This window comes from Gadus chalcogrammus, chromosome 3, assembly GCF_026213295.1.
Source record: "Gadus chalcogrammus isolate NIFS_2021 chromosome 3, NIFS_Gcha_1.0, whole genome shotgun sequence".
NCBI classification, from domain to species: domain Eukaryota; kingdom Metazoa; phylum Chordata; class Actinopteri; order Gadiformes; family Gadidae; genus Gadus; species Gadus chalcogrammus.
The window spans coordinates 12,791,922-12,813,654 of NC_079414.1; the positions used below are offsets into that span (position 1 = coordinate 12,791,922).

Below are 21,733 nucleotides of genomic sequence, written 5' to 3' on the forward strand. Positions count from 1 at the left end.
AACAACTTGGAAAGATTATAGGTGTAAAAAAGGTACTTGGTTGTTGTGCCGTTATTCCAGTAATAGCTAAATATTAAATATTAAAACAGAACCAACACTGTAGAGAGATGTGTGCGATCAAATAAAATACAAATGTTCCAGTGGCCGACATTTAATTGGAAGAATCCAAGCAACAGAGTAACTTGTAATAACCAGCCATTTAACAAAGAACACAACATAACAATAAATCAAAAGACACAACATAGCAACTCTAAACCAAACAACCCTTCTTTACTCAACTCAACAAGCAATGAAGCAACCAGAGCTCAGGGGAAAGAAACACACATTTACAATCTTCCTGTATTGACTTTATCTTAATTTAGGACGTATAGGGTTGCTGGACTGAGAAGCAGAAAGATTTGAGCAGGCTAATTTCTGTGAGGTTGCTAAGGATAGTGTAGGCCAGGCCCGAGTAGAGCACAAAGTGGGGAGAGCCTGCAGAATTGTGCATCGTGTGTAGGGTTAGATAGCAGAGCCATAGGTACGAGACACCTATGAATTCAACTGACGAGTCGGTGCCTGGTGCACGACGCAACACAAGAGAGAAAACGAAAAACACACACACGTACACGTACACGATAAATTAATCGAGTTGATGAAATTATAAATTAGGACTATATTATATTACTCTCTCCCATGGTATTTGATGTGTCCATTTCATACCATGTGCAACCCAATGACACACTTCTGTGCCACACGCTGAAAGGTGGGCAAAATAAGTTGCCTGGAGCTAGAAAAAAACCTTTCTAAGTCTTAGTTGATGCTTACTTGATGCATCTTATATCTTGCCATGTGTCGGGCCATTTTTAGTGTCCAGTATAGTAAACGAAGCACAGCTCCACTCTTTCATGAAGTTGTTTATCTGATGTTCTTTTTTCCGGCTATTTGCAAGCTTATTTTGTAAAGGAAAACAAACAGCGATGCTCTCCTGCCACCCTCTGTGCTGAAGGGACGTCTCCAGCCCATAGCGATGGAGGAAGAGAGTATAGAGTCCGCACAGGCTCTCCTTCCCTCCCCCTGGTGGTCAGTGTCGGCAGGGCCCGCCTCCCCACTTCCTCCCAGCAGCTCATCCGTGTGGGAGCCGGCTTCACAGGAAGACAAAGTCGTCCGTGCTGGCTCTGGTGCTGCTGCTCCTGCTGCTCAGCCTCCCCGGGGGCAGGATGTGGGTCGGCCCGGCAGGACTCTGGCCTTCCAGTCCGTAGTCCTGACCCTGGCCCTCCATGAAGGTGAAGATGGGGTACTTCTCCGTGGATGAGGACAGAGCCTATGAAACACCACGGGGATTCATGAAGTATGGTGTTAAAACAAACCGGTTACGTTTATGTTTTCCAATACTCAGTATTCGCTTTTCTACTTAAACTCTCAACCAAGTTTCAGCATCCCCCTTTCCTGACTTCCTAAGTACGTCTTGTTAACGGGCAAGGGTTTTTTAAATTCAGTAATAACATTGGAAAACAAGTAACAACCAATGTTCCCTTTACTTTTCCACTATCTGAGCCAACAACACAAACCCCCTGAAGAGGGCTCGGTGCACGGTGAGCAACAGCTGACGTCAAACTGTGGCACCCATGGCAATGCCTGACCAACCCATAAATCATGCAAAGGTAAATGCCTTATTCAAATAGGCCATTTGATCCCGAAAAGAAAAGAAGGGATTTAAATTTTGCTATTTTTAAATAGTTGGGGGGGGGGGGGGGGGATCTTTAGCAACAACAAAAGATTTTCAAAGTATGAAGCCTTCAGAAAAGGCTTCATACTTTTCTGAAGGCAAAGTAGGGAAAGATGACGTGACATGCAGATATGGTTCAGAGTACAGAGTGCAGTGCTCAGTCACAATAGCTCAGTGCACTTTCACATTATACACATAAAGAGTACTGTTTTGCCTTGAGGAACCTCGAAAACACCCCTGTGCTGTGCACAAGAAGATCTCTGTTTGGAACACAACTTCTTCAGCGAAGACAATTAGAATATCTGTGACATAAAGACTGGCGCTGGAAGCGGTTACCTCGCTGACGGCTGAACACAGAGACTCAAAGTCCTTCTGGTTCTTTGCGTAGAAGCCGATGGTACAGCTGGGGTCCATGCGGCTGAAGGGCATCTTCCTGGGTGAGCTGCAGTGGAAGGACTAGAGAAAAAGAGAGAGAGAGAGAGAGGCCCGGGTTATCCTCTAAGAGGCAGTGGGTCGTGGACTAAATTCAACTGTAGCGTTTGAATATGATGTCAGTGAGACAGAAAGACAAGACGGACAGAACGAAAGGGACAGAGAGACAGAAGAAGCCCTTTGAATTCCGGGCTATAAAAGGCATGCGTGGAATAATGACAATAGAAAGAGACAGAGAGAGACTGCAGTTCAGTTGTGTCTGTCGAACCTCCAGTGAGAAGTCTGCCTGTGTGACATCCACCACGGACTGGCAATAGTGGGGGTCCAGGTACAGCAGCTGGTCATCTGTCACACACACACACACACACACACACACACACACACACACACACACACACACACACACACACACACACACACACACACACACACACACACACACACACACACACACACACACACACACACACACACACACACACACACACAGTGATCATCAGTGCTTCTTCACACCCATCTAAAGGTCAACATCGCCCTAGAGTTCCCCTTGGGGGTAGGGAGCAGAGGACACTTCAGGTGTGGACACACGGGTTATGGGAAATAGACTGCAACAAGACAGTGTGGTGTGACCGCAACTCCACTTGAAGTGCTTTTTCACTTGATGTGAAAACAATTTTGTTAAGGGTATGCACGTGAGGTTTACCCTTGAAATGGAATTATAGCCATGTTAATCGTTTGAATTCCAGCTCGCTCCGCGTGCTCTCCGCATTTTCCCTGGTTGGGTCTCAACTTTAGTTTATACCCCGTAGAGTTCCATTCAGAAAACATGCGCATTTAGGTTCTACCACGCTCGTACTGGCTTGTGTGATGGTCCTAATGTGGATTCCAGAGATCAATACATCAAAAAACACACCCTCTCCAAATGCGTTGGTTGAACAAGCCAATTCAATGATAATCTTTAATAATAGAAAAAAGGACTATATAAAGCACGTTTCATTGAATGAAGGGAGTGAAGACTGATTTGGTGTGAATGGGACCTGCGGGAAGTTATAATGAGGGGACGTTTCTTGGTGTTTCGGGTTCCACTCTCACCTTGAAAGCCAACGAAGTACAGCGAGTGCTTGGGTTTCCCACCGATGATTCCGATGCAACATTCCAGCTTCAGGATGCGCTGGGAACATAAACACACGTGAGCTTTACGGTTCATTAAAAAGGTAGAGAATCACGCAACACCATAGTAGGATTAACATGGTACAACTCGAAGGTTGCCTTGTCTGGTGGTCTGCATTAAGGATGTCATTAACTAACTTGTTTTCATTTGAGCTACTCGTCTTCAAGCCAAAGCTGCAAAAGAAGACTAAAAGATAATCCGGCAGTGCCACTGCAGGATTCGTGATGAGATTTCATCACCACAGGTCACCAAATGTCATGCGTCTGGCAGCCTGTGCGTTTGTGCCTGCATGTGTGTCAATTGACAGATAGGAGAGAACGATTAAACACCTTGACACACTCAATGTAAGCTGGGTTGAGGGCCTCTCCACCCAGGCGAACAGGAACCAGTATGATGACCGACTTCCAGGTGGTGTCGGGGCCGATGGTGGAGATCTGGGGGCCGTTGGAGGAGATCTGGGGGCCGTTGGAGGAGATCTGGGGGCCGTTGGAGGAGATCTGGGGGCCGTTGGAGGAGATCTGGGGGCCCTTGTCCCTCGAAGGCGAAGGCTCACACAGTTGCAACACGTCCTCCTTGTACACTGGCGACATAAACAGTTGGAAAACCGGATAATAACTGAAAACATCGGGCACTTTGCTAGCCACCACAAGGATTAATGTCTCATTCCCGTTCAAACGCACAATTGGATATTTGCAAGGCAAGGTTATTCCCCGTCCATTGTGAACTAGCATACAAAGGAGGGGCATTCAATAGCTATTGCTTTATAAATGCCAGGAAGGAAACGAGTATGAAGTGAGGGGTTTTTTATGCAAGGTGAACATATTCAACGTAGTGTAAATACGTGAAAAGTTGTGTACCTGTACAATCCTGGGCCACATAGACGGCCAGGTTGTTGACCTCGGTGGTTTTACACACCGCTTTCCTGAGACAAAGAACATAAAAGGGATGCATGAATGAACCGTGGAAGAAACCCATTGAAAAGATTAACAGAGATTGCATCAGAGTTGCCATCAATGGTTAGCTGTGACGACCGTGGGAGAGGCGAGAGTCTTCTGAAGAGACTCATGCTTCTTAGAAAGGACATCCCATGTTCTGTTCCACCAGTATGTACCAAGTGTTCAGGCATGTTGCCCCAGGTGACACAAGGCCATATCACCAGGGGAGAATCAGGGTTTGTTCAGATAGACAAAGCATACAAAGCATCTATACGGTTTTGTTCAGGGACAGATTACACCCCTGGTGTGAAGAGTCTGTACTGTCGTCTTCAGGGCTTTAACAACGAGATATGTGAATGACCATTGCATGAGAGGGTCTGATACAAAGTTTGAGGACGATGATAAGTTGGTTGGTGATCTATGGTCACATTTGAGAACAAACCTGTCAGAGCTCATGGGTGGAATCATAGCAGCGAGACTATAAAAACAGTTTGAGGAAGTTGATAAGTTGGTTGGTGATCTATGGTCACATTTGATAACAAACCTGTCTTAGAGCTCATGGGAGGAATCACAGCAGCGAGACTAAAAACAGTTTGCCGGCTTTTATATAACTTCGTTAAAGTTCTAAATAAAAGTCTTAAACTATATTTCCTGATGCGTTTCCTTGTTAGAGTTGGTGGGTTGTCCTTTCAACAACACTACCTGTGGTGAAGTGAAGTAACACACACACACACACACACACATACACACACATACCGCAGGATGTGGGCGACCACAGACGGGCCGTACCAGTCCCCGGCCCGCTTCCCGGAGCTCTTGCCCAGCTCCACCAGCAGGTGCACCCCGAACGGCGCGGGGGGGTGGTCCCCGAACCAGGACAGCAGCTGGCGGTGGTGCAGCTCCGCCTGCCTGTCCCTAGCAGAGCCCGGCCTCTTCCTCTGGACACCGCCGGCGGCCACCTGCTGGCCAGTCAGAGACTTCGGGGGGGCGCCGGACCCCCGGGGGGAGCCGAAGCTGGGGATAGGCACGCCCCCCGCGCGGACGGGGGAGCGCGGCCGGAACACTTCGAAGTCCACGTCCTCTAGCTGCTGGGCGTCGGGCCACACCCAGTCTGATACACACACACACACACACACACACACACACACACACACACACACACACACACACACACACACACACACACACACACACACACACACACACACACACACACACACACACACACACACACACCCACCCACCCCTTCGGTTTACCTCATGTCACATGCGGTTCTGGCAGGATGCAACTGTCAATGTGTAAATTAAAAGTTGTGTCTTTTGGTGAAGAGTTAGGTTTTTCCTTTAACGCATTGTCACTTATTAAAAAGGGGAAAACAAATTATTTACAGACACAACATCCGACTACAAACACCCTGGGTTGGAAGAAGGAGTGACCGAGAAGGAGAGAGAAGAGAAAGAAAGGGAAAGAGAGTTTGAGGCGAGTAAGAAAGAGGCCGAGAGGTCAGCCGCGAACACACTAGAAGTAGTCTACATCCCTGCTCCCGTCTACAGCCCCGGCAGGTATCAAAAAGAGGCACTGTTCTCTTGTCCCCAAGAAAACAAAAGCCCTCAGTTTAAATGACTATCGCCCCGTAGCCCCCACATCTCTCATCATGAAGTGCTTCCATCACCTCCTCACTGCCCGACACCCTGGACCCACTACAGTTTGCCTATAGCCAAAACAGGTCTACAGACAACGCCCTCACCCTCCACACTGCCCTCTCCCACCCGGGCCATAGGAACACATATGTGAGAATACTGTTCATTAATTACAGTTCAGCATTCACCCATCGTGCCGTGCAAGCTCAACACAGCCCATTGCAGTGGGATCCGGTACTTCCTGACAGGCAGGCCCAAGGCTGTGCGGATTGGCACCGACACCTATCTCCACATTGACTCTTAGTACTGGAGCTCCACAGGGGTGCGTGCTCAGCCCCCTCCTGTACTCCCTGTTCACCACTTTCAGCTACAATACCATCCTAAAGTATGCTGACGGCATGACAGTGATCAGGTTCTGATCTCAGGTAACGAGGAGACAGCCTTTAGAGAAGAGGTCAGCGCCCCGTCATCATGTGGCCAGGACAACAACTTTCATCTCTGCGTCAGCAAAACAAAAAAGGAGCCCAGTGTGGACTACAGGAAGTTGCAGGGGGGAGTGCATGCCCCCATTTACATCAACGGGGCTGCAGTGGAGAGGGCAGCAGCTTCAAGTTCTTTGGCGTCGGCATCAAGCGAGGACGCGTCCTGGTCCCTTAACACTGGGAGCATCGTCAAGACAGAGAGACAACTGCTCTTAGTCCTCAGCAGGCTGAAGAGGTTCAGCATGGGCTCCAGGATACTCAGCAATTACTATCGATGCACCATCGAGAGTGTCCCTCCAGAGGGTGGTGAGAACTGCATAGCACATCACCAGGACTGGGCTGCCAGCCATGCAGGACCTCTCCACTCAGAGATGTAGGAGAAAAGCCCAGTCTACACTCACAGGAGCCGCAGCCACCCTTGCCATAAACTGTCCACAGAGTTACTGTCTGGCAGACGGTACAGGGCACGTCCGCACACAAACCAACAGGTTCAAGGACAGCTCATTCCCCCAAACCACAAGACTATTGAACTCTGCCCCCCCCCCATACACATAAAATACTGCATACTGCATTACTACGTAAATAGTTATATTTTCAGTAACTGTACAATCTATATTATTATTTTATCACTTATTTATTTTATTGTGTTTACTTATTATCATTGTCAAGGAGAGCTGGGAACACTTAAATTTTAATGCAAGCAATGACTGCTACTACTTCAGCATTGGTTGTGACAAAATTAAAAACTTCCACATCCAACCCACAGTTTACTGGCCATCATATATTCAACGACCCGTTCCCACAGATGACAGCCATGGATAAGCTGGCTAGTTCCCCGCGCGTTAACAAACCCAAACTACAGGTTTCGGTTTGGCGTAAATATCAGAGCCTCTCGTCAATCCTTTCAACCGCGAGGCTACATAATTGAATCTTTAACCCCTCACCCCAAACATAAAATACAAGAGGATGTGTGCAGAGTAGCGTAACAATCTACCCTAATTATCTTAGAGCATTTACGGCTTTAGAGCTGGAAAAGGAGACAGTAACACACAGACAGAGAGAGAGAGAGAGACAGAGACAGAGAGACAGAGACAGACGGACCCACCTCTGGGCATGAGGTGCACCAGCAGGCCCTGGGCCAGAAGCATCTGCCCGCTGCGCAGCATGCAGCCCCAGCCACAGTCAGTGGTGAGACTGGACCCCTCCAGCTGGGGGAACTCTCTCCTGTAGGTCAGCCACAGCCTGGAGACGAACGCTCCGTGGAAACGCTCCACCTCGTCTGAGGAACAGAGAGCGATATTAAGGGGCACTGATTGAGGGAAAGCTTATTGTCTCCTGAGATAATTATTAATATTATAATAATTATAGTGCGGTGCATTTATTCAAGTCAAAAATAAAGTTCAACACAGGAATCCTGCAGGAAAAGCTAATTGTAAGAGCGTATGAGAATAACTAATAATATAAGAAATACTATGAGAGATCTTTTTTAACTTTTAGGCTATGTTGAAGCTCTACTGTAACCCATTCCGACCCGGAGTGGACCCGAAATCAATCATATGGGATTGTATACGCTTTCTTTGTTATTATTCAAGGCATTGGTTGAATAAATTTAACCGTTCAGATATGACAATTAAAAGATGCTCAGTTAGCAAAAATGTAGATGCAGATGTCTCCGGTGGCTTCAATGCAGACAGACAACAATATGCACCTAGAAAAATCGTTTGTAATCTTTTTTTTTGGTCTAACTACGGTGGAACACTGCTGTGTTTTCAGAAGAACATACAGCAGGAACATTTCAAACCGTTGCAACACTACTCGCCATGACAACGGCCAAAAACAGCAGCTTAATATTAGCCCTTCTCTACCATACATTTCCCCTTTCAGAGAACACTACAGAATTACCCTTTTTTTTACCGGACTTCAACGCATTGGTGCACCTGGGTTGAGAGCTTACCCTCACTGTTGAGCAGGTAGGACTGGCCCAGCACCGTGATGGGGGAGGTCTTGTTGAAGAACGTCTTGGACTTGACGGACCATCCTGAGAGAGGGGAAGCAGTGGATCAGGGAATTTCTCAAAGAAGACCAGACAGGAATCTATACTTGGGCGGCATCAGATTTACCCCAACTGGGCCATGACCACCAAATTTAGCATTTTACGGAAATAAAATGCATGTTTTAAAATGTATATTCATACAATACAATGTACATATAATGACTAAACTGACAACAAAATCTGTAATAATTGACTTTAGGTCCCTGTAATGACTAAGCCTAATAACTACGAAATACCGATATCATACAGAAAGTAGCACAAGTAGTCTAATGTCAGCACAAAACCTAGGGATTTTCACTGGAACACAGACACAAATACTCAAAAACCCTGAACCCTCAACACACAGGCATCGTGGACTTCAATGGGGCAGGTGCATGATGAGGTTGATGCCCATGACCATTAGCTCCACCCACTACAAGAACAACACCAACAACATAGATCGCACAGGGTGCCCCATCACCAACCATATTTGACGTTGTTCCACGCAGACATTAGCTTGGCCTTGAGTTTGTCCACTTCGTCGGGCTCCGTCGCGGCCTCCGGGCCCCCGGGCAGCCTGCGGGCAGGGCTGCCGGTCCTCTGGCCCTCCAGCAGCTCCTCCTGCAATGCTCCCCCCACATACTGCACCGCGCTGGGGGACACAGAGTTCATGGCTCCGGGCTCTCAGAGCGTGGCCCCGCTGGTCCTCTTAGCGATGACAGCACTGAGCAGGAGAGACCAGAGGAACATGGGGGTCATTTTGTGACCAGAAGGGGAGTTCAATGGGTTAGAATTTGCTTTCCCTTCAGTGTTTGCCAAAAAGAGAGCCAGTTACAACACAACAATACTGCAGTTTGTCTATTAACACTCAGATAATACGGCATAGATAGATAGACACACACAGAGACACACACAGAGACAGAGACAGAGACAGAGACAGAGACAGAGAGAGAGAGAGAGAGAGAGAGAGAGAGAGAGAGAGAGAGAGAGCCCGTCAGCGGTGCATCACAGGTAACCTAATAAACAGAGCAGCTAAAATATTTGTACTATAATCAGTCTGCTTGTAGACACTATAACATGATGTGTCTCAAACTTGTTTTTAATAAGGAACTATTTCTAAAGGAACACATTAGTTCTTTGGAAAGTGATTAAAGGTGTTTCCCTTTACATGAACAGAAGCTTGGCTACTTTAACTCTGCATGTCAATGGAAAGGCTAACGGAAAGCAAATCCAGGAAAATCACCCTCTGGACGCACAATGATGAATTTGAAAATTAAACAACTCATCTGAATTTGGGTAAGACAGGTAATGTCCAATCCAATGTACAGATAGATCTGTGCATCCCTTTAAGCAATGCAGATGGAAACACTCCATTGAACCACCTGATGCAGACTTAGGTTTCAATAAATGGTTTAGGTCGCCTAATGGTGGGAAGAACAACGGAGGTTTTAAAGTTATGCAATCTTTTGAAAAGGAGGAATCTGATGACGTGGTTTTGAATGTTACACAGTTGACAATAGCTTTATGGTTACTAGGGAGGGGTAAGAGTTTGTTTCAGTGCTCCATTTTTAGCTTTCTTTGAAATCAAGAGTTTAGAGAAAAAAATACAGAAAAAATACAAAAGAAAAAACCTTTTGGATTGGTTTATTTATGATACACAATTCTAAAACACGCAATCTAACTTTGTGTTCGCTTCATTTCAGTAGACAAAACTGCTAACTTTTAGAGCATGTCTATGTTCTTTCTAGACTCTGAAATCATATATGGTTCAATTCCGCATTGCAACATCGTCATTATGAGCGCGAGTCACTTATTGCTCGACCCAAAACTGAAGAGCAGCAGTTTCACACAGCAATTTATTGTTTCTTCTTTCGATCGTAATCGGTTAAAAGCTTGACCGCAGTCATGTGATAGCAACGTGACGGTCGCCCCAGCTGCGCATTACCCTAAAAACGAAACGGATAACAACTAATTGTCATAGTCCACATGATCCATTTAACAATGAAGGTTTCAAATGCACTCAGTAGTGTATCTCTGAGTCTGTCTCCCTATTGCACTGCGATTTCAGTTCCAACAGATCCACATGTCAAGAACTACTTATCCAGACAACTTCTAGTAATCAAGTTTGATAGTGATATATTTGTTCAAGTTTATCCAATATAGCATTAATAAAGCCTTTCCAATGATGAGACTCATCTGTTCGGCCGTCAGTTAGCCCTGAAGAAACTATTTATATAGTGATTTAATACCAGGTCTCTGGAGCTCGATGAACGAGCTAAGGAGCTCTAGGATACAACACAATGTACTAGGGGTAAATGACACGGAAACCTAGTTTTCTACAGTATATTATGACAAATTGCTAGTTACCTGGTAGTAGTGTGTATCATGTTGGTTTTCCTGCGTTTGTTGCTCTGGAGGAAGATGATCTTCACACTGCAGGACAATGCATGAGTGGCTTCCTTGGCTGTTAGCTTCTACTGTCCACTGGCGGTGGCTAGCATCTGCTAGCCTTTGGAGTCAAATCTACTTCCGATTATCGCTTTTCCAGTGTCTTACCAGAAACAAAGTTAGTAAGACGGTTTTATAGCATTTAAGCAAATTACACCAAGTATTGATTGAATTGATTCAAGTTTTCAGAGTGGGTTTTTCATATCAGCGGCTTCGCCTTTGACAGAATAATGCTAATGACATGTACTTCCTGTTGTCTTTCGTTGGTCCATTGCTATTGGTTCATTGTCATCTGTGGGCGTTAACGGGGCCCTCTGCGGCGGTCAATTTATGTAATAAAACCTACCGGTTACTGATTGGCCTATATACCATCAAGATTGTCTAATTCAATGTTTGTTTTATTATACAAGTAGGGTTATTGTGTTGCTATCTTACTGTGTATCAATATAAAACGTAGGATAATATAATATATTTATATCAATTAATTACTTTCTTTTTTTTAAAATACAAGATACAGCTTGAGTAATCGCAATGTCCACCGACATTATCCGTTGATCTCATATTGACGGGAAACAAGGACGTTTTATTTCGAATAGCGTCAATGTTAATTGTCGGCCAATTTGGTGAACGGTTACAGCAGCATCAAAGTGAACGAGAGTCTGGATCAAATCGTATTATTTATTTAACATACTGCACTTCAGGTGTCTGCCGTATAATTACATCTATCACAAACATAAATGCCCTATGACACAAATAAATACAATGTCAGTGTACAGAGAAACATGGAATGTCGTCATATACTGGATTTATGCTCATATTCAAACCATTCCTATACACAGTACCACCTGTAATTCTGTATAGATTAAACATAATAGTAAACATTTGAATAAAGTGCATTTCATACTACTCGTTTATTAGTCAGAGGGGACTAATACGCAACTTCATACATGTAACACTTGTATGGAGTCATGGAAATGCTTGAATTACATATCGCCTAAATACTTATCGAGTTTGGTTGACTTAAGAACGAATAACTGCATTACATCAATATATAAACGGTGGATAGTGTGTATATGCCATAATGTAGAATGAAGTTGGTGAATAAAACTAAAACAATTATTTGCATTTCTAGAGTGGATTTAGTAAATTACTGCCAGTCTCTGTGTTTAACTAATCAATTATGTAATAAACTCTACCTTATATGCAATTGTGAGTGGGGCCAAAACACACTTTCCTTACTTGAATTGAGGGTAATGGAATCATATAGTTCTAAGTTGAACATCTTGAGACGTATTGGTTCAGTGTTTCTGTTGTTATTGGGTGATCAGAGGGAGGGGGCGGGCCTTGGGGTGGTGAGATACAGGTAGGGGAGAGAGCGCGGGAATTTGTTGTTAGGTAAATAGAAGAGCACATGTTCTGCCTTCGTTTTAGCTTGGCTATTGCCAGACAAAGCTCCATCGTAGATTGCACGTTGGTCTGGGGAGGCTGCTCTCATTTTGAGAGTGTGATCCACTGGCCTAGTTCAAACGACCTTGTACGCAACTGTCTGCTTGCCCTCGCTTCCCTGTCGTCATTGTGTTAAACCAGCCAATAGCGCGTAAGTGGGAAAAAACAGCTTGGTGATTGGCTCCCGCAAAAACGTGTCTGAAGCAGAAAGAAATGTATTGCTCTTCTCCAAACCCTTCTGCAGGGCGAATTCAAATCGCAGACAGAATGGGCTGGGGGTACCCAGTCTACCGTCATCTAGTTCCACTAAACCACCTGTGTGGTGCATGTGCAAATAAAAGCAGGGCTGCTACAATATTGTGGCGATCACAGCGATGGTTGCCGTGGTTCAGGCTGCCGCAAAGGGATCCTGGGATGGTTTGGACTATCTCACAGTTGGGACTTACAGCTCCTTTTTGGGTCTGTTTTGCCTGGATGGAAAGCCTTCTGCGGGGATGAGGATGGCCTCCAGGACTCTGCAGGGTCGGAGCTGCTGCACGATCCGCCTGGCGTCAAACAAAAACATCAACTTGAACTCATTGGGTTGGATTCAACGGCTCTAGTGGGGGGTGGGGGGGGTAGTGGTGTCCATCAGCATCTGCAGAGTTCTGGAATTGACAACCCACGGCCTTCTTGTGCTCCCTGCTGGAGGGCTGGCCCCTTGATGAGCTTGTAGCTGAGGTGCTTGTGCCCGCGCCCGGCCTGATTGACTGCTGGCCTTCTCCCAGCAACTCCACCAGCAGGTTGAAGGAGAAAAGAGCAACCTTCTCTTTGTGGTCGTCCTATTTCTCCTCCAGGCGGAGGTGCTCGTTAGGACGTTCTTGTAGCAAGAACGCTCCTCGTTTTAGTCTTAGACTCCTCCACGATCGCTCACACCTTTGTCACCTTCACCTTTGTAATTACCTCTATCATCTGTTGACTCTGTTCCTGAATCATTCTGTTAAGGTCATCCTCCTCCGCCTCCAGCAATCCATTCTGCGACTTCAACCCGGATACCCTCTTCTCCATCTCGTCCCGGTACTTCTGGGCCCAGTCCTGGATGCCCTTCTACTCGTTCTGGGTAGTGGCCAGCTCCTTCTTTAGCCTCTCTAGCTCTCCCGGTTGGATTCCTCCTCTAGGCTGCACAGCTCGGTGTGCGTTCGCAAGGGTGGTCTCTAGAACCACTGGCCTCTCCGTCGTGATGTGGTTGTCTTTGTGCTGCTCGTCGTGCTAGCAAGGCGCGCACGTGCTTCTGGATCACCCCAGCCTTGCTCTCACGCAGCAGTGCTTGGTACTTCTGCCTGACCATGTAGGCCCTGAGGATGGTCTGCACGGCCAGGGCCGCTGCCTGCCTGTCTCTGAAGAGCTGGCGAGCCACACACATCCTCTGGTTCTTCTGGATAGTGGTGGCTGCATGAACTTGGCCAGGGTACCAGCGGGCCTCGTACCCCTTGGTGATGCTCAGGATGGGGATGTTCTAGAACCGTTCTAGAACAGTCCCACAGGTCAGCCTCTTATCTAGGACATTCCTTCCGTCTCATCTGCAGCCGGTAACGGCTGTAGAACCCATTGTAGGTCCACCCGCCGTTGCCTTTCTTGAGTGGCTCTGTCGGTCCTGTCAGTGCCCTTCCTGAACACTTGAGGGACTATGTGCTGGGTGATGGGGCCTTCGGTGATGACCGACCCCTTAGGATGAGTTCAAACCAAAAGCGAATCAAATATTCTGCTCGCGTTACTCGGGCGAGGTTGCTTGATCGAACCGAAAACCTTTCTTGCGAGTGATTCAGCATCAAGCGAAATTTGCGCCAAAGATAAAACATGAAAATCTGCCTTGTTTGTGCAAGAAGAATCAGGCAAAATCCCTGTGAACCAGGTTGTTTGGGTCGCGGCATTCAAGCCATCTGCTTCAAAGCGAAGCGAACATTTTACTTGCGTTACTTGGGCAAGGTTGCTCGCACAAACCTTTCTCACGTGAGAGATTCAGCATCAAGCCTAATTTGCATGAAAGTCCAAATGTTTAATTGAATTTGCAATATACGCGCAATCATTCGCGCTGCGCCATTCATGGCTCGGCCCCACCAAATGCATAGCCTTGAATGTGGAAAACAGCTCCCATTTACTTTGTATTTAATGCGTGCTGTACGCGTGTTCACGTTTGGCAAGGGATTCTGTGTATGCTCGCATACAGGCGGATGATCGCGGCAAGTGTAACGGCTCGGCCGCAGCAAACGTGTGGCCTCGAGTGTGGCCCTCGTCTCCCGTTCACTTTGCATTGGTGGCGTTCTCGCCTGGGGCAAGGGATTCTGGGAAGGCTTGCATTGAAGGGGCGGGACAAAAGTTGAACTTCCGTTAATTGATGCAACTTACAGAGTGCGTTCGGCCATACGATTGGACGATTTACATTCTGAATTTCGAACAAGTACTGTGTGGACCATACGGACTAGTGGTGGAATTGAATATCCTGGTTTTAAGCACTTCCATCGACAAAGTGCTATACTCCCACAAGCAGCCGTGTCTAGAGAGTGCGGGGCATTGCCACGTTTTGCCACACTCGAGGCGAGGCACTGCTTATCCGGCGAAAAATGTGCATCTATTCACATCTTTGCATTGTATGTATTTGCGTCTCGCCTTCGCTTTTGGTTTGAATGCAGTCAGGTGGGGGCGTTAAGCAATCACAGCCGTGGTCGCCATGTTCCGGGTTTTCGCAAGGGATACTTGTTCTGGTTCACTGCTGGAATTATGAATGTGGTTGATTGGGGGGATTGCATCTCCGTGACAGGTGGGATCGGCTAGGGAACAGCGTAACCGAAGCAGTTATGTTCGTGGGATAGGTGTGTTGTGCCGTTGTTCTGTATGTAGAATAATGGCAACTCTCTGGGACGTGAGGTGTATGGGGCACGGGAGTTGCAATTCTCACATAACACGGGCTCCCGCTTGATCATTCCCATGCCGCTCTCCACAATATTCAACCAATTACCACTCTGTAGCACTTGAGGGCAGTGTAGGACCATACCCAACATTATCTGCTGCTTCCAAAGGGAAACCCAATGTATATATGTGTATATGTTCCACACATCGCAACATTTAGTTTCAATTGTATATGTTTGTAGTGATATACAGTCAGTGATATAGGGCAGGCCTCACCGACAGCTGCAATTGTTTTGCATAATAATGAATGGCAAGTTATTAAGACTGAAAAAAATAGCAAGGCCAGACTGTGCGAAATTTAGATGTTCTGTTATGCTGTGGGTCCATTTGTATCCTTCGTCGTGGTGTATCCCATCTCTGACTTCATATTCTGAGACTTCTCCTACTGAACAGTATAATGAGTTAAACCTTTTTCTATGGAGGCCAACCATTTTTTGAGTTGAGTTCCCTTTGTTTGCAGGATCATTATGTACAATAAATACAACCTTATCTAGTGGACGCCCTTTCAGTGAAAAAACATAATGCTACATCTACGTTCTTGTGTGTTTTGGCTTCATCAAATGAATGCATGATTGTGCTGTACAAAGTTACAGCACTCCTATGGTACCTGGGCTCTACAGCTATCTACAAGGACGGTCTACGGTGATTTGATTGTAAAATTTGACTCACTTGATAGACACAAAAAGAATACAACCGTAGATAAAACTATGAAACTGGGTCAGCTTCACTGGTTGAATGAGATCATACTTTAACCAATCTTTCCTCCCTCTGTTCATTCGCTGTCATGCCAATGTTTGTCAATGTGTTTGTTGTGTTTGTTGTTTGTCTGTGTCTATGTGCACTTGTGTGCATGGTGTGTTTGTTATATATTCATGTGTGTGTGTGTGTTTAAGTATGCATGGCCAAATGTGTATTTGTGTGTGTGTTCTTGTTTGTGTAGGTGTACTGTATGTGTATGCTGTGTGTGTTTGTATGTTTCCTGCATGTGTGTGCGTAGGCTATCTGTGTGTGGCTGTATGTTTGTGTTTGGGAATGTTTGTGCATGCTATGTGTTTGTGTGTGTGTGTGTGTGTGTGCTTGTCAGTGTATGCACATGTATGTATGCATTGTTTGTGTGTGTGTGTGTGTGTGTGTGTGTGTGTGTGTGTGTGTGTGTGTGTGTGTGTGTGTGTGTGTGCCTGCCTGTAAGCGTGTGTGTGGGTGTGTGTATGTATATGTAGGCATGTGAGTGTCAGAGGATGACTCAGCAGCTGGGCCGCTGGTGGCCGTCCTGTGAGACAGAGATAAGCTCCGCCCCAGAGACCAGCTGCAACCGGCTCTACTGCAACCCCTGGAAACGGAGCCAAGATGGCCGCCCAACGCCACCATCTGGACCCAGGAAGACACAGAGAAACAGAGGACGGCGAGGACATGCAGCGTGATGGGACATTAACTGCACAACGCCTTCCTCCACGGGTCAACCCGTTTGGACCGCTGCTCCGCTGCCGAGTCGCTATGGACTCACTGACAACTTTTAATTCCTAACGCGGCGTTGGTTGTTCTGGGTTATGCCAACATCGCAGTTTGTTTGTTTGTAACCCAGTCTTTGCTTGTGAGTTTTCCGCATTGTCCTTTTCGATTAACGTGAAAAGAAATTCTGCAAAGAAAAGTGCAAAATAGAGTAGGATTTGGTATTCACAGTATTCAGCATGTTTTGATTGGTAAAGCACTTTTCGACCTTTGTGTACCTATAATACATACGTATCGTAATACATGCATTCACACAGACACCCGGCCACGCACACGCACAGATACACATCTGATATAGAGGTCTACACAACATGGAGGATTCTGATATATTAAATAGATACTTTAGCTTAGAAAAAAAACAACAGAGAATGCATCGTTGTGGCAGCTGTTTTGACCGACCCTGATTCTAGAGGAGACCGCAGCTGGAATCCACTCATGAAGTGCCCGACACACTCGGAGCTAGGGAATGTACAATGTTTCCTTTCAGGTGCTTGTCTTCTGCTGCACTGTTCTCTCAAAAGGCATGTCTTTGTCCCTCGGGGGCCCCTTCCCCGGCCCCTCTACCGGGTCCCATTTAGCTTTGGGCGTGGCGGAGCCACTCCCTGTCGGCCCCTGCTGCTCCGGCTGCGACGACACCGCGCCCCCCTGCCTCTCCTCCGGCGCCCGGGGCGGCTGCTCCCGGCTCCTCACCACGTCCTGGGTCACCATCTTGATGGGCCCCAGGACCGTCTTGGCCACGGACGTCAGCTGGGAGACGAAGCTAGTCTTGTCGCCGGGGGAGGCGGGCCGCGCCTTGCAGAGCGACGGCCCGCAGAGCGAGGGCGCCGTGGCGGTGGGGGAGGGGGAGGGGCTGGGGGAGCCCTCCTCCACCACCTCCAGGCGGCACTTGTCCTCCCAGTCCAGCGTGCCCCGGTAGCAGTTGACGGGGCCCAGGCCCGGCCTGCCCTTGCCCAGGGACAGGGGCTGGCCGTGGGGCGGGACCACGGGGGCCAGGACCCGCGCCGCGAGCTTGGGGCTCTTGGAGCCGAGGTCGGAGCTCTTCAGGCCGTTGCTGTCGGCGCCACTCTTCCCCGCGGCCTGGGCCCTGAAGGGTTTGTTCATGGCGGTCGCCCCTCCCCCCGTCGACATGCAGGTGCTTTGCTCCGGAGGGAGGTTAGCGTTTGGGTTCTTACCCCCGCTGGGTAGCCCGGGCCAGCCGGCCCCCGACCGGGAGTCCCCCGTGTGTTTTGGTTCAGTTCTGATCACCTGGTTCTGCTGCAGATAACTGGCGTTGGAAAACGGTTTCATGTCCTGTTGGTGTTGTTTTGGAGACAGATCGCCGTGGCCCTCACTGCTCTTATCGTGGCCCCGGAGCCCGCCAAGGCCCGCGGGGATCCTGGTCGGTGTACCGGGAGTCGGAGGTTTGGCGACCGCCCCGCTCTGGGACTGCAGTTTGAAGCTCTGCAGGCCGACGGGGGAGTGGCTGGTGCCAAGCCTTCTGTGCAGCGACGACTGGGTCTCAGACGCCTCGAGGGCTGCCTTGTATTCCCTCTCTCGCTCATTGTGTCGTTCCCTCTCTCGCTCCACCTCGCTCTCCCTCTCCCTCTCCCTCTCCCTCTCCCTCCCGGCCAGGAGGGTCTCCCTGCTGAGCGGCGACTCCTGCCGGCCCAGCCTCCTGGCGGGCTTCAGCACGCCGGTCTCCGGGGCGATGGACGACGACGACCCCGACGACCCCGACGACCCCGACGACGACGGCGACATGGAGCCCGGGGCCATGTGCGGGGGCGGCGTCGCCGGCGGCGGCGGCGGCAGGCTCTCCCCGTCCGTCTCCAGCAGGCTCTGGAGGCCGCCCTCGCACAGGAACACGTCCTTGCGGTAGTCCGAGTGCTGGGCCTCCAGGCTGTGCTTGCGGAGCGGGCCCCCCAGGCCCCCCGTGGCGCCGGGCTGGCCCAGCAGCGGGGAGCCCAGCTTCTCCGCCGACTGCACCCGCTTGAGGAGCGGCGAGCGCGGGGGCTCGGCGCTCTTGGGCCGCGGCCGCACCACGGGGGGCGAGGAGTGCAGCTTGGCGGGGAAGGTCTGGGTGGTGTTGGAGCTGCCCACGGTGTGGCCCGGCAGCGTGGGCGGGGACGCCTGGGTGGGGGAGGGCGTGTGGGCCAGCGGGGACAGCGGGATGTTGCCGGCCGACTTGCAGCGGGCCGAGCGGTACTGGCGCTGCAGCTTCGGGGAGAGGCCGTGCAGCGAGCTGGGCCTCATGTGCTGCTGGGCGGCTGGGGAGTTGGGGGTGCTGGAGGCCGGGGAGCTGCTCTGGGGCGAGGTCCCTGGAGGGGGGGGGGGAGAGAGAGATGTTAGCTAATTACAATAGTTATCAGAAGAAAACAGTCCAACGGGGAAAGCGTTAACGTGACTTCACCAGACTTTGTGTGAACTTTGATTCACTTCCCACCGTTACCACTGGTATTTAATGAACGAAACCGAAAAACAGAACCAGAAAAACGCAGAACTGAAAATCGATGGCCTCGTGATACCGTCCTGACCTTGTGAGGTCACAATCGGTTTCTACTTGACGAATGAATGAAGAGATCAAGAGTGTCATTGTGATTGGATAGAGATTCAGGAAAAACTAAAAGGCCATATTTGGAAATCAATGACTGCCATGCCATGGCCAGAGTGACATCAGTGGCCAAACCTCAAAAGAGACGCAACCCTCGAAGCCCTCGAGCGAGACACCTCACGCCTGGGAGAGGCTCTCACACACCGAACCAAACGAACAGGTGCCTACCCAGGTAGGCCCCCGGGGTCTCGGCTGCGCCGCGGTAGGCCTGCGTGGGGGAGCGGGCGGAGAGGGCGTGGGTGGGGGAGGCGGGCAGGCTGTCGCTGGAGGACAGCGAGCGGTTGAGCGAGGACAGGCTGCGGCTGGTGTGCAGCAGGTTGGACTGCTTGGTGATCTTGCGGAACAAGGAGCTCCGCTTCTTACCGCAGGACGCCAGCCCGGAGGAGACGCTGCGTCAGAAACACGGTGGTCAGAACGTCCATGCTGCTTAAGATACAGCCTGCTTCACTGAGAGCATTGCATGTTGAAGAGGCCGTAATACAATATTAGTCGGAATTTGTGTTATTATTGCTTTTTTGCGTAACATTCTCTATTCACAATATATATATATATATATATATATATTGATCATATAGAATGTGTGAACATGTATATGTTGCTGCGGCTCCAAATTGGCTACAGGTTCATTTCGAAATACATTGAACAATTACTACCAATATTACTTATATCACTACTATTATTCCTTTACTTTACTTTATATATAATATTCTTCATATATATGACGAATATATATTTTCATCAGTAATAGCATGACCTAATCCGACCTGATCTAATGTAACGCCTGGCGACACAGCCATAGCCATAACATTGTTTGATAGGATTTCATAGAGCAGTCCCCTACATGTCTTGGCTCTCCCTGGCCGGGGTCTTCCTGTTGCGCCGGGCCATCTTACACTTGTAGCTGGCCTTCCTGGCCGGCCCCACCTTGATGGAGGTGTTCTCAAAGGGAGTGGTGGTCACGGTCACCTTGTTCCCACTCTGCAACAAACACACACACACACACACACACACACACACACACACACACACACACACACACACACACACACACACACACACACACACACACACACACACACACACACACACACACACAATCACACACGTGATTGTTTGGGGTTAATATTTTCTGATACTTAAATGGATCAAATCTGAATATGATGTTCAGTTGACTGGGGATCGAACCCAGTGCTTTTCCTCTGGAAGTCGAACAACCCCCCTAACCTCTTGAGCCTATCCCCTGCCCCCCTATTGTTAACCATACATAAAGCAGAATACAGTTGTATTCCTCATAAACAACCCATGTCATTTCCATTGGCTGATTCCAAATGAATGGATGGTGTTGAGAACTGGTCGCCCTAAGAGGACACGGCTGGGCCTCAGATATAACCATGAATAGACCTTCTCCACGGAACTAGAACCACAGCTGTGAGTGGAGGGGGACCCTCCCGCGAGTCCAGTGCCAGTGCGTGACCTCACCCCTCCCCCGTACCTTCAGGATGAGCTCCACCACCTCGGTGTGGACCAATCCGTGGACGGACTCGCCGTTGACGTGGGTGATGAGGTCACCGGCACATAGCCCCGCCTCCTGGGCAGGACCGGTGTCCTCCACATGCTGTCATGAGACACGGTCAAAAGCTCACTGTTGCTGCACATAATATCAGACTCTGATAGTATTTTAAAACAGCAACAGAACGCTGAGTTATTGCCTTAAAGAACAGGTGCGCATGCATCCAAAACATCAACCCTGTACAAACCCGCCTGACCGCTTCTTCTCTGCTGTCCCCGGCACCAGCCAAGGACCCAGGCATTGAACCAGCAACCCCCCCCCAGCAACCACCCAGCAGTGGACCCCCCCGCGGAGCCTCACCCAGACGATGTGGTGCACGCTGTAGACGTCGCTGTCCCCGATGTAGACGCGGATGGCCCGCAGCGTGAAGCCGTACTTCTTCCCCGAGCGGTGGATAGTGATGGGGGAGCGCAGCACGCTGACCGCCGGGCAGAAGTCCCGGCTGGGGGAGGAGTCCCGGGAGGAGGGGTTGGAGGAGAAGGAGCAGGGGGACATGGGGCTGGCCAGCGGGGAGAAGCTCCCATAGTGCTCCACTGGAGGGAGGGAGAGAGAAAGGAAGTCACACAGAGGGGAACACAGAGGTGGAGAGGGAAGCTAGTCTAACAGCTCGGCTTAAAAAATTATATTTACACACGTATAATCTTATCTAAACCTTTTTATAGCAATGATGACACTTGTATAGCAATATGAATATTGAATATTTTACATTTCTATATGCACATTTTATTTGCTTGCTGAGATATAATGTACATATTGTACATTTTTCCTAGATTGTTTTCTATGTTTTTATTTTCTTTGCGTTCTGCACACATCCTTGTGTTTT

The 21,733-nt window shown here is 48.7% G+C and overlaps 2 protein-coding genes across 2 annotated transcripts in view; both read right to left on the reverse strand.

Annotated features, from left to right (window-relative positions):
• Positions 1 to 119: 119 nt before the first annotated feature.
• atg4da (autophagy related 4D, cysteine peptidase a) lies at positions 120 to 11,134 on the reverse strand. Its single transcript, XM_056586051.1, has 11 exons — positions 10,769 to 11,134; positions 8,887 to 9,125; positions 8,324 to 8,407; positions 7,475 to 7,648; positions 5,003 to 5,357; positions 4,169 to 4,233; positions 3,641 to 3,891; positions 3,233 to 3,311; positions 2,409 to 2,485; positions 2,045 to 2,164; positions 120 to 1,303 (listed from the first exon to the last, which is right to left on the reverse strand). Exons 2-11 carry the CDS (start codon positions 9,071 to 9,073, stop codon positions 1,127 to 1,129), a joined length of 1,569 nt encoding a protein of 522 aa, XP_056442026.1. The 5' UTR covers positions 9,074 to 9,125; positions 10,769 to 11,134; the 3' UTR covers positions 120 to 1,126.
• A 5,213-nt stretch (positions 11,135 to 16,347) lies between these two features.
• The window catches only part of LOC130379304 (microtubule-associated serine/threonine-protein kinase 1-like), a 67,418-nt gene continuing 62,032 nt past the window's right edge, over positions 16,348 to 21,733 (reverse strand). Inside the window, exons 23-27 of the mRNA XM_056586055.1 lie at positions 21,211 to 21,443; positions 20,833 to 20,955; positions 20,182 to 20,318; positions 19,509 to 19,729; positions 16,348 to 19,047 (exon numbers count right to left, since the gene is read on the reverse strand). Coding sequence (XP_056442030.1) covers positions 17,234 to 19,047; positions 19,509 to 19,729; positions 20,182 to 20,318; positions 20,833 to 20,955; positions 21,211 to 21,443 — 2,528 coding nt within the window. The 3' untranslated portion in view covers positions 16,348 to 17,233. The remainder of the gene's footprint in view (positions 19,048 to 19,508; positions 19,730 to 20,181; positions 20,319 to 20,832; positions 20,956 to 21,210; positions 21,444 to 21,733) is intronic.

Coding starts and splice junctions, on each gene's coding strand:
- atg4da (XM_056586051.1), bottom strand. CDS start 9,073: ATGAACTCTGTGTCCCCCAGCGCGGTGCAGTATGTGGGGGGAGCATTG. Junction 8,408..8,886: donor GTGGAACAACGTCAAATATG/GTTGGTGATGGG, acceptor CCCCTCTCTCAG/GATGGTCCGTCAAGTCCAAG. Junction 3,312..3,640: donor CTTACATTGAGTGTGTCAAG/GTGTTTAATCGT, acceptor TTATGTTCCCAG/CGCATCCTGAAGCTGGAATG.